The sequence below is a fragment of the Callospermophilus lateralis genome, chromosome 8 (genome assembly GCF_048772815.1).
Source record: "Callospermophilus lateralis isolate mCalLat2 chromosome 8, mCalLat2.hap1, whole genome shotgun sequence".
Taxonomy (NCBI): domain Eukaryota; kingdom Metazoa; phylum Chordata; class Mammalia; order Rodentia; family Sciuridae; genus Callospermophilus; species Callospermophilus lateralis.
In genome coordinates, this window is record NC_135312.1 from 79,950,212 (window position 1) to 79,968,516 (window position 18,305).

Below are 18,305 nucleotides of genomic sequence, written 5' to 3' on the forward strand. Positions count from 1 at the left end.
TTCTATGTTAAGAGAAATATGTGTTATCATATAAAACCTAGAAAATTAATATGAAAAATTAAGTTGTGTACATGACATAATGCTTGGAAAATTGAACAACAGGAGAAAATATATGTACTTATTCTTTTTTCTCCCATTGACAAAAGCTAAGATTTTTACTCTTTTCACAAATAGGATTATATTATTTAATAAAGCTCTTAGCTGGCTTTTTCAAGAAATCTCCAAGGTTCTCATCAATTTCTCTTTTCACCAAACCTACAACATAAAGGGAAGCATGAACTTTTTGCCTACAAATTAGAATTGGCTTTTTATTAGCTATCAATACTCATACTGCTTAGCAATGGATTTAGAGGGAAAAATGGCTTTTTTTTTTCTTGCTATGTGTTATATCATGGTAAGACCTTGATTTGTTGATCTGATATTGGCAAGTAGATGAAAAAATTTTCTTTTGACAGAAAATTTCTGCAATACATATTTATCTATTTGATTTTCCTAGAAGAGGGCAATAGCAGACCTAGACCCATCCCCCAAATTCCTATTTTAACATGAGTATCTTTTTTTCCTGTCAAGTAGCTATTTTTATTTCTGAACATGTTTAACCTCAAATGAATAAATTCCACCTACAAAATGCATTTAAATGTTAGGCAGCAGCAATTAAATTAACTAATTATATCACCCAAGATGCATTGATATGAATCTATCCAGACTTACATCTGACTATTGTGGATATCTCATATCATTATTTTTGATAGAGGTAAAACTTTGAAAGCCATTCCTTTTACTTTTGTTGACTTCCATATAGTTTTATGTTTTTAAACATTTTTTAATGAATTAAAGGAATTCAAGGTGTTTTTTTTTCTCAAGTGCTAACATGTGTAATAATTGCAACAGAAATTTTCTTCTTAGGAGATAGGATGATAACTGGTTGGAGTAATTGGTGATATTTCACTTACCTACTTTAAAGCAAATTAGTATTTTCTTTAATTATTGTTTTGTTTATATTGTACAGAACAATAGATTATGCACAAAATACAAAAAGAAAAAGTCATGCTCCTCAGAAAAAAAATAGAACCTGAGCTATTTTAAACATGAGAATTCTTCCCTATGTGACATGAGTTTACACTGCACGTGTCATAACTAGTTCCTCAATGTGTAAACTAAGACCACATGTTAGCTCTAGATCTGCTTTGGTTCCAATTCCATCTTTGCCAGTTACTTGGAGAGGTGACTATGGCAAATTAAATTCTTGTTCTTTGCCTTTTAATTAGGTAACATAAGGATGACAGTCTTTCCCACATTGTAGGTTTTTGTGAGGTGAAGATGTTGTATTACATGTTTATGTATATATAATACTCAGCAAAGTACCTGGCATATATGTGTATCAAAAGTGTTTATCAAAATTATCATTGTCATTATCATCATGACCCCCATCATTTTCATCATATTTCTTCAAGAAGAGTATGGTTATTCCTTTTAATATGAGATTGATGATGCATAAGATAATCAAGTCACTTTTTAGGGTTATGTATCATTCCAGTTGGAAACAAAAGACATTCTAATTTGTTATGCAATCCACCTCTGCCCCCAACACAATATTGAACATGGTCACAAATTTTTATTGATAATCAAAGACTAGCACCCTACTAGACATTTGAACAAAAAGAATCATTAATGAAAACAAGTTGTATTTTTATACAGGTAATTGGAAAAATTACAAAGATTTGTTCCATATACACATGACCACTTGAAATTTTGGAATTATCACTCTTCAATTATGTTCAAAATTTTTCAAATACTTCCACTGTGAAAAGTAACTCCTTCTTTTCACACATTTCTTCATTTCTTCTTATCTTCAAATCATGAAGGAAAGGACAAGAGAATCAGAGAACTCATATTTGACATTCTTGACCTGCTGGACCAACACCAGCAAATACCTATCTCTAGACTGTCCATGGCTTGTGGACTGAGAGACTTTTCCTTTTAATCCACTGCTTTTTGTTTTTATTTATTTACTTATTTATGTACACAAAGGCCCTGTTAAACTAGAACTCTAGTATTTTTCCCTTGCATTTTTTCACCTACATTGTTTTGAGCTTTGCCTATGTTTAACTTATCCCCATTGTCTAGAATTGGTAAGTCCTCCAAAGGAATATTTATATGGAACACCCTTAAACATAAGGGCCCAACAATTTTTAAAAGTTATTCAACATAAGATTTTATGCCTGTTTATAAATAAATTATTAATAGAAGTTTTGTAAGTGAATTCTTCAAATGATCAATAATACAATGAACTTTCAATGACAACTTTTAATTTCACTGTTTCAATGGTTAAATTTGTTTTTAATTATTAAATGACTGTAATAATCTAAAGCCAAGTTTTTTTATTATTATTATTTAACTCTTATACTGAATATACCTAAATTAAATAATTCCTTGGAGTGTTAATTGCACTTTCTCTCTCTCTCTCTCCCCCCCTTTCCCTGCCTCTCTCTGTCTGTCTCCCGCTCATTCTCTCTTCCCTCTTATTCTCTCTCTCTATTTGTGTTTTGTCTTGTCAAGTTTGAAATTTTCTTTCAGCTAGATAGTATCATTTGTATTTTATAGTGGTTGAACATTTTCTTCATTCCATGTATTTTTTTTATAGTAGATACTTCAGTTTTCTGCAGTATTTTCTGCTCTACCTTGTGTAAATGAGAAACATACCGACACTGGAGAGTGTCCAACCCTGTCAAGCTTCTAAGAGAACTGAGGTTCTCAATGTGAACTTGTCTGCATAGGAAAACGGTCTTCATGCTCTTATTTCTAAATGTGATGCCATCTCAACAGGATGCTAAAAATATGGAAATGCAAAAATTCAGTATGATTTTAATTTGAAACATGAGCACATCTAGAAAAAAATAATTTAGTAATCTTCATAACCAGGTACTCACGTAAACAGAATTATTCACTGAACTTTATAGATATACATAGGTACCAATTATTACCATAAAGTTCTCTTTAATCTGATGAAATTTAACCTGCTTTACATGGTAGTAAAGTTTCCACCAAATGGAAAACAATCACAGATGTGAATTATTTTAACTCAGAGAAGGCACAGGGTGTCATAGAAGGACAAATTATAATAACACCTTGTATTTTGGGGGTGGGGAAGGAAGTGACAACCAGAGGGATGGCTCATGCAAATGCCAAATGTTTAAAACATTTCCCCATAAATGTGTTAAGCTGACATTAAGAGGGGAAAATGCCTCCTAAGGGAAATCAGCTTGACTCAAAAATAATATTAGAAAAGTATTCCATTGCTAAGGGAAAGTAATAGTTTATGCAAATCTATCTCTGCAAAGTAATACCTTTAAATTAATGATTCCAACCTATAAGATATATAAAAATGAAAGTATTCAAAAAGTTTACAAGTGTGTTCAAAGTCGAAAAACAAAGTACACTGTAGTCAACTTCTAAAAGGGCAGTTGACCCTCTTCAGTTTGTTTACTTTACACACACCCACACCCAATTTAAACTAGGGTTCTGCTCCATGAAAATAAGCAAAAAGGTGCATGATTAAAAAACAAAACAAACAAACCAAAAACATAGATGTGTGCTAGAGGAGAGGTATGCCAAGATAAATTTAGGTACATCAGTTATTAAGACAAACAGTGTGATTTTTATTAAACAAAATTATGAGTACCTTCTCTACCTGATTCTACTACAGCAATAATGAAATAACAGACGAACAATAACATTCTTGTTTCCTTCAGACTGTTAACATATTTAAAAAAAAAAACTTGTAAGTTATCATTTCTTGCTGGTTAAAGGCATTATGCAGAACCTCTAAATACTTAGTATCTGTAATATTTCTCTTATTAGTAAATTAAATGTAGAAACAGATCTTTCTTGGAGGGCAGCCCACAATGAAGGGAACAGTGCTGAAATGAAGGTCTGTAATTCCTGAGATTTGGGGTCACTTCTCAGCTGCCCCTACACTTGACCTCTGGCTCTTCCTATCCTTATTCACCAGTTTCAGGAGCCCATCCCCATAAGCATTCCCTTGTAAAACCTGCCTTCTTTACTCTTTTTATTTTATTCAAACTTCCTTGAGAAGTTTAGTCTATATCTTCACCCCTGTCCATCCATGCCTGTACCTCTGAAATTAAATCTGGTTTGGACCAGAACCTTAGTAGTTCTTACTTTGAAACCTGACTACAGATACCTCCTGCAGACCTATAATGCTACGCAGACATTACACAACAAAGCCTTATTTTTTTTTGCTGGTCCTATCCTCGTAGACCACCGTTTCACACCTTCTCTTCTCTCACGTAGCTCAACAGATTGTCCCATCCCCACTGGCAGCTGATGATCTTACTTCTTATTTCACAGAAAGAAAAAAAAAATCAAGCATAAGAAATTGGTGACCTGCTCCTATTTTTATAACTTCTACTTCAGCATGATAACAAAATAGAAATAAAATAATAGCACATTCTAATTTGAGCATTGCTAGGGAAAAGATAAAATAATTATGACTTTTATAGCCAGAACTCAAATGGTCATAATTATTTATCAAAGTATTTAGAATGTATAGGTATTATTGATTGGCATAAATTAACAGCAGCAGAAAATACAAGTTGAGGACTGGCATCCTCTGAGGAGAACATACAGACTTGGTTTTTGTCTTGTAATAATGAATAAAAAGAAATGGTAATGGAAATTCTAAACTCTAAATCTGCACTTAAACCTATCCCTTCTCAACTGTTTGAGACTATCATTCTTCTACCATTAGCAATTCTTCTATTTCTTCTAAATTGTTTTTCTCTCTCTACAAACACACTTTTAATTCCTTCTGTCTTTATATAATCCGGTGCTTATGCCGCTCTTTCTTTCAGGGATAGCATCATTTCTATACTCTCTTTTAAAGCAAAGTTTCTCTAAATAGTTATTGTGCTCACCATCTCCATTTTGATTCCTTTGATTGTCTCTTAAATCCACAGATGAGCTTGTTCTTTGCCACTGTACCCAAACTGCTCTTGTCCAGTGTATCAACTGGCAGCCAGTGTTAAATCCAATGGGACAATTCTTAGTCTTCAGAGAACATGACCTATCAGCAGCCTTTGACAGAGTGTCCCTCAGTTTCTTTAATTGACTCCCATTTCATTGTAGATTCCTAGTATCCCTTGCACCTCACTTACAATTCTTTCTCAATATATTTTCCTGGTTTCCTCTCTTTTTCTTGACCTGTTAATATTAATATTCTCCCAATGTGTATCTTTATACCTCTTTTTTACTCTCTTTACACACTAATTTTTGTTATCTCAGTGAATCTTGTTGCTTTAAATAAAATCCACATATTGAAAACTCATCAGTGCTCAAACTGACTCTCTTCTCAGAATTCTAAGCTTGTTAATTAAACTTCTTACTTGACATATTCAATTAGATGTCTAATCTCAAGTATAATAAGTTCTATTGTCTTTAACCCCCAAACCTCCCCAATTTTTAGACTTCTCCATCTCACTTAATAAACTCAATCCCCCTTTCCAATTCACACTTTCCCTCATGTACCATACTCAATCTATCATCAAATCCTATTGGTTCCATGTTTGTAAAATACATCCAAAATAAAATCACTACTCACCAGTGACATGGTCCAAGCTATCATTATCTCTCCACTAGGTTGTTTAGATGGGCTACTGTCTGACTCCCAGTTTCCTCCTTACAGTCAGCTCTCAACATGGTAACCTGAAAAACTCTTTTGTAATGGAACCTGGGTAATATCACTATTTACTTAGAACTTTCTAGTAGTTCTTCATCTCTCTGCAGTAAATATTAATATCATTCAATGTTGTCTATGGACCTAAAAGTTTTGCACACATTTCTTCATGATGCTGTATTATTTAGCAATGTGTGAATGATACTCCCCCAGACTTGTTTGGTGAATATCTTGAAAAGATATTTGCATCAGTCCTGCCCCTCAACATCATCTCTTGCTCTCTTTCTCCTTCTGCCACCTCTGTTCCCCACCCCCCCACACATAATAATAATAATAATTATCTTCCCAGAAATATTATAAGTTGTTGTGATTTCAACTTATAATATCATGCGTGCCAGAAAGGATCATTCCCACATCATTTGTTTAGCTCAATTACTTGCAAGTTCAGACCTTGACCACAATATTACCTTCTCTGTGAGAACCTTGTTGAATAACCCATTTAATATCATGACTCATGGTCTTCACTTTTCTCCTTTCCTCTGAATTACTTTTATCCACAGATTTTATCATCTCCTAATTTATCTACTTATTTTGTGCAATCTTGATCTCACAACACAAAATGTAAACTCTCTGATGGCAGGTATTTTTTTCTATTTTATTCACTGCTATATCCTCAGTAAGAGGAACAGTTCCGGTGCATCTCAGGCACACAGTAAATATGTGTTGAAAAAAGGAAATTAGTGAGCCAAAATATCTTGAACATTTTTATTGTTAATAAAATAAGAATGCTGAACACAAAAAGCAATGCAAATGCCAAATTAACTGAAATGGCAACTAATATCCCATTTGAATGAAGACACGCTCAGTTTTGCTCTTACTTTCCTTTAAGCCGCAAAGTAGATTTTAAGTGGGATCAAGAATATTAAAGGATGTGTCTCAGTTTCCCAAAATAGCTCTACTTAGGATCAGAAAGTTCAACACTGTAGAAGAAACACTATCACAGTGCTCTTTCTTTTTTCAAAGAAAAATCCATTTGTCACACAGAGCCCTCCAGAGACTTGTCACCATTTACTAGGCTCTAGTCCAGAAAGTGTTGAGACTGACCAATTTCCAGGGTCACATAGTCATTGCTTTTATCACTTATAAAAAGCAGAAGACAATTTCAGACCCCAAACACAGTGGAAAATCAATGATTCTAGGATCATTTTCAAAGTTGACAATGGATCCCAAGTCCTTATTAAAGAGAAAAATAGATAATGAAATCTATACTCATCAGTACCAGTGTCCTCTCTAAAAGTTGCATATTTAGGAGAACAAATCAATACTTTCAGTTCAGTAGGGTACTATTTAAAGCCTAATCTCTTTACTATAAATGCATGAATTTATGAAATCATTATTTCATGTATTTTCTCTTTACATTAATGTATTAAACAATTGTAATTTATTTAATAATATTTTGTTATTTTTAAAAATACATTTATTAACTGCTAACAATGTACAGGGCACCGTGCTAAGCATTAGAGATATAAAACCATCCCAATTATATTAAAGACTGATTTTATCAGTCATTTCTCCTGGAATATATTAATAGAGAAAGTCACTTGTCTGACTCTTCCCCTTCTCTCTGTAGACACTTCAATTCATTCTTCATATTTCTTCCCAGCTATTTGTGTGAGATCCAGGGAATGACTCCCATATGCCTGTAAACCCAATCCTTCCCAGTCCCACTCTTCTTGTTTATTTCTGGCTCTCTGTGTTGTGTTAGATCTTCTGAAAAGTATCTAACAGTGAATGGCAACCAAGTACAGCTCCAGGGTGCTGCTTATGCTCACCTGTTTTTTGTTTATTTTTTATTGTTGTTGTTGTTGTTTTGCTTCTGCATGTGATGTCCATAGATCGCCTTGCCCATTTATTAGCTTGGTTATCTTTCCCAAGGAGTCTTGCAATGCATGACTGCACCAAGGTGTTAGGTCATTAAAATCAATCCACTGGAGCAGTAATCTTTCAAGAGAATCCATCCTCCTTCTTTAAGGTACTTGCATTATATAGTTTCACTATATGTGATAACCTGTGCTCCCAGGATCTAAGAGAAATTTTGTAATAACTACTTGTAGGATATCAGATGCCCTAAGATTAGAAATGACAAGGATGATTGCAGAGGACTTTAAAAAATAACTTTAAAAAATGTTGTTGGGGCATAGGGAAACAACAAAGTAACACCCTGGAGTTCATCACCATGAAGGTAGGAAATTCCAAGACTTGAATAGGCACAAGAAAGAAGATGCTACAATACATGCAGAGTGGTGTATTTTCGAAGAGGATGCTGCTTTATTTTTTTTTAATCTTTTATAGAAGGAGTCAGATAACACAAGATGACTTTACAGGGAGGGAGCTAAGGAATAAATGTCCCAGCTTCACTGTTTGTTCCCTCTGATGTTTTACCAGGATTCTTGATTTACCAAACTCAACTAAAATCAAGAAAGCAAAAGAACCCTTTGAAATAGTCCATGCCTTCTTAGCCACTAAGTTATATGGCAGGGTGGAAAGAGGTGATAGTGGTAATTGACCACTATCATTTCTGATCATAACCTTTGCTCCATATTTGTGGGAATTAAGAGTTGCTATATATTTTGCTGTTAGTGCAAATCTCTCTGCTTCAATCCTTAGTCATTGTCCTTGGCTAAATGTGTGGCACTTGTGTTTGCATTTACCAAAGTTGATATATTCCATATGATAATCTATATATCTTTTCTGTGTAAATAAACACTTAAAAATCCTATAACTTGAAAGACTATTTTAAGCATTTCAAATATTAACTCATTTATATACCTTATTATTTAATGCCTTAATATCACCAGCTTCATTTTACAGCTGAAAATTCTGAAGTACAGAAAATCTCTCAGGGTCATACAACTAATAAGTATGAAGCCACAATTCAATCTGTCTCTAGAATCCAAGATCTAGGATACTTTTGCAATAAGTATTAATAAATATTTTATTATATACCTACTATATTCCATGCCATATGATAGACTTCAGTAACAATGACATGAAAAGGAAAGAATCTTTTTTTAATATTTATTTTTTAGTTGTACTTGGACACATACCTTTATTTGTTTTTATGTGGTGCTCAGGATCGAACCCAGGGCCTCGCGCTTTCTAGGGGAGCGTGCTACCACTGAGCCACAATGCCAGCCCCAAAAAGAATCTTAATACACAGAAACCCTAGGTTCTATTGGTAGAGATATTCTAAGTATAATATAGAAATATTAATAGAAGACTATGCGGGCTTAAATTTATTTGATCAGACTCAGTGACCATAATCAGAGAATGGGCCCAAGAGAAAATACTTCCTGGGATTTGAAAGGTGATAGTAAATAATTTGGACTTTAATCTGAACACAACAAGGAATAATTGGATGGATTTATGATGGTAAATTATGTTATGATAATGATGATAATGGTTGCAGAGCTGGGAATCAAACCTAGGGCCTCCTCCATGTTAGGCAACATTTTTTCCACTGAACTACTCCCAGCCCATTTGTTATTATGAACACATTAATGCCAGGCATTACGGCACACACCTGTAATCCCAACAACTCAGAAGACTGAGGCAGGAGGATAATGATTTCAAAGCCAGTCTAAGCAATTTAGTGAGGCCCTAAGCACCTTAGCAAGACACTGTCTCAAAATAAAAAATAAAAAGGACTGGAGATGTGGTTGAAGCACACCTGGGTTCAATCCCTGGGGTGGTTCAGCTACAAAAATAAAAAAGAAAATATTACAGAAACCTCTGATAGCAAAAAACTCTGATAGCAAAAAAAATCAATATATATTGAACTGGAAACAACCATTCAAATTATTTTTACATTTTAGTGCACATTTAGACATATATATATATATATATATATATATATATATATATATATATATAATTTACCCTATTTTTTGAGATTTCAGATTATTATTAGTAAATATTTGATTTTACTTTTAATATGAATTTTGTGGGAGATATAACAAGATCTCATAATGCTATCTTTTTTTAAGCTGCTTGTTGGCAGAGTCATGTATAAAACTCATATTAAAAGAAAGAAAAACTGATGATATTCATTTTTTTCTATAATAACCATCTGGAGTAGTTTATTCTTTTCAATATTTTATGAAATTATTGCTTTGAATGCCTTTAAATTCTAAAGTTCATATTTATTAACTGTTATTTGGAAATCATAAGAAAAGATCATTCTTGGTAGCACCAGTACTTTACCTCTCAATCTAAGTTCCATTTGATCATTGTCGGGTCTGAGAAAAATTCCCCAAAATAATGTCATTAGGCCAAAAACTTGACTGTGCAACCATATCACTAGAGTTACATCACTGGAAACAAAAATGGTAATCATCTATATTCCATTCTTACCAAATACTTCTTAGACATAATTTGAGATGTTGAATTGTATTTACTTCGTTACTAATAAAATAGCTAAGAAGATTAAAATTACAGACCTCTAGATAGAAATTTTCTACTTTAACATTAATAGTCAATATTAGCTGGAAATGGTTTGCAGCTTCCATTAATGTTCATGTCAAGGACATTATTTTTTTCCACCAGCAAAATATCTACATGTTAAAAATAACAATCATAATCCATTTTAATAATCAAATGCTTTGTACTGTTATATAGTTTGGTCTTAGATGTTTGCACTAAACAGTCCTGAATTTTCCATGCTGCTATTTTTATGATATTTTACCATTTTACAACACTGTTTTGTTTTGAATTTGTATGCATCACCATTTCTTCCTTTCATTACAAAGACGATTTCCTGTCTGAGAAAGTAAGAGAGAAATTTCCTACTGGAGTTGTACAGTCCAGAGCTTATCCCAGACTTACATAGTATCAGTTTAAAAATCCAAATGCAAATTTTGCACCAGTCAATTTTTTTTATTCATAAGCTAATTTTTAAGTTATATTTAGATTTTTTATTTGCATCTCCATTTAAAAACGATAGAGTAAAAAGGTTTTAACTTCTGCTGACATGCCCATTATAATGGTTCTTTTGAAAATGTTCCTTTTTCAGGAACACACCTGTTAGCTTTGCATCCCTATGACCAAAATACTTGACGAAAACAACTCAGAGGAGGAAAGGTTTATTTGGATCTCATTCCATAGACAGCTTAGCCAGTGCACTAGACCTAAAGTGAGGCAGAACATCATGCCAAAGGACACAGCAGAAAAAAACTGTTCCGCTCCTGGTAACCAGGCAGGAAGGGTGGGGCACAGGACACACCTCCAGTAACCCACCTCCTCCAGTCACTCCCCACCCAACTAGTTACCACCTACCACAGTAGTCCTTTCCAAGTAGGATGGACTGATTAGTTTACAGCTTTCACAATCCCATCAGTTCACTTCTGAACAATCCTGCTTTAACAGAGGAGTTTCAGGGGACACTTGATATCCAATCCATAACAACACCTAAAACTTCTTGTATAGACACTTTGAAATATTTGAGTCTAATTCTATTTTCTTTGGGACAACTTTCACATTGCATGTTCATTTTAATTTGATATATTTCATGCAGGCAAAATATAGGTCAATTTTTGGATTTTTTTATAGAACTACCCTTGTTCAATAGCATAGGAAAATATTCTTGCAATTGTCTTTGCTGTACTTTTACTTTCTGTATATGTAACATGTCTTCTTTGAGAATGGGTATATACACCTACCAATGTTCACTGTTATGCCTTTTGTCTTTATATGTCAATTTGGTTGAACACTATTTATGACTTCAGAATAAACTGCTCAGAATTTTTTTTAAAAATCAAAAGATCTTCAGCCAAAACTCATTGAGAATTCAGATGCATTTGTATAATTGATTGTGCAATTGTCTCCAGATTTCAAATTTCATTAGGGTAAAAGCCATGTCTTATATCTAAGCCATGTCTAGTATAACCTTAATACTTAACAAGGCACTTGACATAAAATCATGAACTCAAAAGTAATTATTTCAAGTATAATTGAATTAAATTGTTTTAATGTGTTTGCTATGTATTATTTAAATAGATCACCATCTCCTGTTTACTTACCATACCCTATCCACTGTCTGTTCACAATGTAAGATTTAAAAACCAAGCATATTTGTGTGTGTGTGTGTGTGTGTGTGTGTGTGTGTGTGTGTAGATAGATAGGTGTTAGCCTTATAGCAATCAGTTTTATTAGAGCAATATTAGGCAGTATTTATCAAACTCTTCCTCTGTTTCCTAAAATTCAAAACACTAGATATCCTACTTGAACCTCTTAAATCTTTTATACTTATTAGAAAAAGGCAAAGACCAGCTCTATCAATCCATTTTCTAAGCTAAAATAACATTAAGTTATTTTAAACAGGGAGAAGTTTTATTCAGTAACATAAATGCTTTCAAAAACTTTGGAAGGGCTGATGGAGCAGAATATAGGCTATACTGCTGCAGGGACTCAAAGAGCCATACAGAACTAGTTCCCTGGGGCATTTGTTATTTCTGAGACTGCCACAGGAGCTCAGGCTGAAAAAAATAGGCCTTCAATGCTACTCTGTAAAAGAGCACCAAACACTACTTAGAAATGTCTCTTGTTTTCAAGATCTCACTGTCCAGCAACATGAGCCAGGAGCTGACAGAATTTAGCCTCTGTCTCCTTCATTCCCCTCCAAAATCTGGCCTAAGTATTTCTAATTGACTGAAACTCGTTTGTATTAAAAATGATAGTTGCAGAAGAGATTGAGATACACAGGTTTTTCCAAGTTAAAAAAAATGATAGAAATTCTAGTTCAGAAATGTACATTAAAATCAATTCCTTTTGTTCACAGTAGGAGAAAATTTATTGGGAAAGCAAAAGACTGAATTTAGAAATCTTAGGTATATTTCTAGCCCTAACACTTGTTAATGTGAGCAAGTCATGTGCTTTCTCTGAGACACAGTTTACATCCTTGATAGCAACATCCAGTCCTCCTTAGAGAATTATCATGAGGGTCACATGAGACATAAATGTAAAAACATTAAATAAATATTAAGAAATTACAAGGACATGTGATCAGTAAGAATGATTTTTAAAAATGATATATAGCAATATAGCTGCTATTAGATATTTAGTGTTAAATGCATTTTATTTGCACTTGTTTTTGAAAAATGGTTGTATTTTTTATATAGGCTATAGTTTACCATAATACCATTTTCCAATTAACAGAAATATAATGTAAGTGGAAAAATGAAATAAGTCAAAATCTCCTGTAAATATTCGTGCCAGTATGTCATATTATAGCATCATAGAATTCCTAGATTCTTTAGGAGACATTGTTCTACCAAATAATAAAAGCTATATTTGAAATTATTCATTCTATCATTTATATCTGTTTACATTGAAAAGCCTTTCAAATTTTGTAACTTTTGTGATCTTGTGTAAATATGAAGTTGGGTTCAGTTTTTAGTTGGCCAGGTCTCTATAAAGTGGGCTTTAAGCTTCCAGACAGTAAAGAATGAAGCTTTCTAGTTCAGTAAGCCCCTTGATAACAGGAAAAGAGTTACTGGGGAATTGCTTTTCACTTTGTGTTATCATTTAGATTGAAAAAGTATAAACTCATAATTATCTAGTGTGATTTACTATTTTGATTGAGCTCCAGGTGCCAGTGTGATAAGATGACCTTATGAGCAGAATAACATTGAGCCCCCAGAAATCAATAAGTATAATAAAATCTTTTTACTGACCCTTCCTTCCTACTCACCAAATCAATTGCTTTTTACCTTCTGATTTTTCATGAAAAGTTCTACAATTCATTTTACTACCTGTCAAAATGAAACATCTTTTTTTTTGAGAGAGAGAGAGAGAGAGTGGTTTGATATTTCAATTCCCTTTACTGATTTTTTTCATTTCTTTGTTTCTAGGACACTAACATATTTATCTAACATTCCAGTCCCCCAATTTGGAATAAAACATAAATAGTGATAGAAAACGAGGACTAACAAAGTAATTATTAAAGACCATTAGCGTTTATCAAGTGTTTTGTCATTCTTCAAATTATGGGATGAGACTTATAAAATTTCTGTATGAATCACTTGGAAAAGTAATGAGGATCACACATTGTTCTCCTTTCCTATGAATCAGAAGTAACCTCCCAGACAATAGTCATATAAATTCTACGTACCAGACACAGGGATTTGAACCCCCTTGAGCCTAGGTTCCTGGATTGGGAAAATTTGTGTCTCTCTCACATGTAATGCAGCCACAGGCTCACAACATCTTGGTTATTGGATGCTTGCTCATCCTCAAAATACTGCGATACTTCACTGGGCAACAGGAACAAACCAGGGAGAAGTAAGGTTTCTTCAAGTACTATACATGGCCCCCAGTAATGTGTCAGGGTTACACCAGTTACCTACCCTCTCTGATAGCTTTCAAGTACTTTTATTACTGGACTTTTTCCAGCCTTGCCTCATATTGAAGATAAAAAAGCTCCAGGCCTATAAGTATAGTTCAGCAGTAGAGAGCTTATCTAGCATGTATTAGGCCCTGAGTCCAATACTCAGCACTGAAAAAAAATAAATAAGTAAATACAATCTCTTGGAAGAAGTTTTTTTTTTTTTTCTGCACACACCAAACAATGAGTTTTCCCTAGTGTCTAACAAAATACTCCAGCTCATTTTACAGCATTGATTTCATAATTCAGTCTTCCCACAGAGTCATTTATTGTAATAGTTGTTAGAAAACACATAGTCTTGATGAAAGAGAAGTGAATTTGGCTATACAATGAGGATCATTCCAGGAAAGGAAGAATGATGAGCACTTGTGAAATATTGAGGGCCCATCTTCTGAGCTGAGTGTGGCATATGACTTAAGTATTGTAGACATGTGATCCATTCACTGCTTGTTTTTTTAACAACAAACTGAATTCTTTTTCTTCGCTGTGTACCATGTAATAGAAAATATAAATGGCGATTGTCAAGTCAACACTTTTGTGTTCTGTTTATTGATTCAATCAACTTTCATATATGACTGTGCATTGTAATTTATAACTTCAATTGATGAGATTCAATCCTACAAGGAGTCTTTATAAAGCAGATAAGCATTTAAAGGGAAAGGTATAAAGAAGTAGAAATTAGAAAACTGCAGATCTATTTCATGTACCTAAAATTATAGCACCATTCTTTGACAGTGTGCTCATATTCTTGCTTTAAATTTATACCTGTTTTCCTTCAGAGTTGACTATTTACCCAAGGTAAGTATCTCATAGTGAAGTGTATGCTGTATAAAAATAAATTGATTTACTAAAGCTTAAAACCAAGACTAAAATCTTAACCTTTCTTTTTCCTTGTCGCTCTATATCCAAAACATCACAGGCAATTATATAGTATTAATAACCTGCCTTATAATCCAACCACCCATAATATAGATTTGTCTTCCACCTTCACCTAATCTGCATCATGGAAATAGTTCTTTAAAATATGACTATGATTCATTTCCTCCCTTATAGTTCATGATCCCAGATTCTTCTTAAAATAGAGTATATGTTAGGTGTACATGTTCATATTATGCAAATATAAATACTTCTAAATCCCTTTGTTTACCTGTAAAAGTTCATCACTTTCATGGTTCATTTTTCTTATTTTGTACACACAGACACACACACAGAGAGAGAAACCACATGTTCTTCCCTCTACCTTTGGGCACTTGCTCAAATAATACATTTATAAAAAAAAAATTCCTATGTTTATCTGAAGAAAAGCCAAATTCACTTCCTATCTTTTCCCCAAAACTTTCTGTATTCAAAATTCAGAATATCCACATACCATATGCCCCAAGAGATTATAAGCTGCAGAAAGATCATAAATTCCATTTTGCTAGTTCATTTGATATTTATTTCTCATACTCAGCATGAAATTCAGTGTATTCTCTATAGGAGGTATCTGCTTTTTAATTGATTGAATTGATCACATTCCATCCTGATGTTCTGACTTCTTTCAGGAACATGGCATTCCGATCAACATGGGTTATGCTGTGGCCCCGCATCACTCAGGGGTCTACCCGGTTCATATTCAGCTATATTCGGCTTGGAAGAAGGTCTGGGGTATTCAGGTCACCAGCACTGAAGAATATCCACATTTGAAACCTGCGCGGTACAGAAAGGGCTTCATTCACAATAGCATCATGGTGAGCACATACCACTGTGGATCTCTGAAGGTTTTTGAGATTTACACATGGATTGAAGACAGATCACCATTACCATTAAGGATACAGAATCAAATTCCTTTTATATGAATTTCAGATATTCCCAGCCTACCGTGGTGGTGACTGGGTCACACACGAATACGTTGTTTGGCTGTAAGATTCCTTCCTAAGCTGTGGAGTGAACTTGGCGAGTCTAAGACAAACTAGAAATAGTGGAAATGAGTCTTGTATGGATTATCCATTGAGGTTTCAGAATTTAAATTTGGTCTAGCGAGGCTAAACTTCTCCTGAGTAATTCCTCAATTCTATTTGTTTGGGTAGTTTAACTGAGAGTTAAAGGCAGGCTGTGGTTCCATAGATCAAGAAAACTCTTCTCAAAATGCTGCCCTGTCAACAGAAAGAATGGAATAAAATAGCACCTGAGAGCTAAATTTATCCACTCAATTTGACTCTTAGGGTACTTCTCTTTTTGTCCTCTTTTTCTAGGGTACTCCCAAAAGGGTGGTATGTATTTCCACTTTGTATGTTACAGAACAAGTACAGAATGATATATCCATTCTTGTAAATGAGAGTAAAACCATTACTTCTTGTAATAAAAAAAAAGACACTAATCAATCAGATCTAAAATGGACTGTTTTAAAAGGTCGATCTCCATTTCTTGTAACTCATGACTAGTTGTCAAACTCAGAACAACAGTTTATAAAATGTTCTCTCTTTTAAATATTTGTACTGTATCAATCCTTTATTCATATTGTTGTTACAAAAGTACATATCTAACTATCAATCTGTCTACCTAATCACTATCTAAAATCAAAGAAAAGGCACATTCATCTATCTAGAGCTGGTATTCAATATTCATTTACCATGAAACTTTAATTATTTTATTGAAAATTGATAAAAGAATACCTAAAGAAGATGCTGACTCAAGTGACACTTGTCAATAACAAAAATAGTGACACAGATATCTCTAGGAATCTAGGAGGAATAAAAGGAATTACTCATATTATTTAAAATCATCATGAAACCACCCATTTTTTCCTTTATTAGGGTACATAACCATTCAACGTTTTATGAAATGAAAATATTCCCTTGAACCAATATTATATATACATTCATTTACCTTGAGTTTAATCAGATTTATGAAAATCAAATGAAGAATAAATATAATTATAGCTACTCTGTTCAATTGGGTGCAGTTTTCATTAGATTATAAGTAGTTTTCTCTTCAAAATAAAAATCTGGAATAAACTTACTTATTTGTTTTCTCTGTTGAACATTCGGATTTGCAATGGAATTAATCACAAAATATGTCAGAAATAATCATTAGATGGTATGGCTAATCCTGTGATAAAATAAAATTCAGAGTAGACTTAAAAATGAATGTGGTGGGTGATGGTGATAACAATTGTCTATTTTTAATCCTAGAACCTGAATGCAATGGAAGACTAAATTTTAGAAACAAGGAGAGGAATGGCCTAATTACACAAGAAATATAACCTTGGAGGCTCCCCATTTTTAAATTAATCCTAAACCAGCTTTTCTTTTTTAACCAATCATTTAACATAAAGTCAGGTGGGACTTTACAGTTATAGAACCACGTGAAAATTATTTGCCCTGTAAATTCTGCATTTTTAATTTGTTAATCCCCTTAATATTTACAAAATTATACCAGCATCAACTCTGTAAGATTTTGACCTCATGATTCAAGGCCCTTTAATGGGAATTGACATTTGCAGATTCTAAAGTCATAAAATAGCGGTGGACTTCTTAATTAAGTCATGCCCATGTGCCATTTTTACTCCCTTTTCTCAGGTTCTCCCTCGACAGACCTGTGGGTTATTCACCCACACTATTTTCTATAAAGAATATCCAGGAGGACCCCAAGAATTGGATAAAAGTATCAGAGGAGGTGAACTTTTCCTCACAATCCTTCTAAATCCGGTATGTGTTCTATTTATGTATCTTACAATTACTTTGGTGTTTTCAAAATATTTCACTTTTATTTTTTAACTTGAATTATCTTTGTGTGTTTTTTTTCTTTTTCATGAGCAGCATACTTTGACTGACAATGGGTTGAAATTTGTAGTTCAAATCATTTTCTTGATAAAAGTTAACTTCTTTGGGTAGATCTGATTACAAAGTGGTGTTTTACTCTGAGATGTGATTGATGAAAAACTTATTTCTAGCAGTAAAAGAGGTGTTATGTATTCTACTTTCTTAAGCTAGTTCTTTTTTTATTTGGCTTTATTAAGGTATAATTGACACATAAGAATTTTTTGGAATGTAGAGTTTCTATATATAAGACCATGTTATCTGCAATCTAGGGCAATTTAACTTTTTCCTTTTCAACTTGGATGCCTTTCATTTCTTTTGCTTGCCTAATTGCTCTGGCTAAAACTTAATACAAATTTGAGTAACAGTG

At 33.4% G+C, this 18,305-nt stretch overlaps 1 protein-coding gene across 1 annotated transcript in view; it reads left to right on the forward strand.

The window, feature by feature from the left end:
* The window catches only part of Ndst4 (N-deacetylase and N-sulfotransferase 4), a 227,694-nt gene that overhangs the window by 118,023 nt on the left and 91,366 nt on the right, over window positions 1-18,305 (forward strand). Inside the window, exons 4-5 of the mRNA XM_076864826.2 lie at window positions 15,680-15,865; window positions 17,696-17,824. Of these exons, the coding sequence (XP_076720941.2) occupies window positions 15,680-15,865; window positions 17,696-17,824 (315 nt within the window). The remainder of the gene's footprint in view (window positions 1-15,679; window positions 15,866-17,695; window positions 17,825-18,305) is intronic.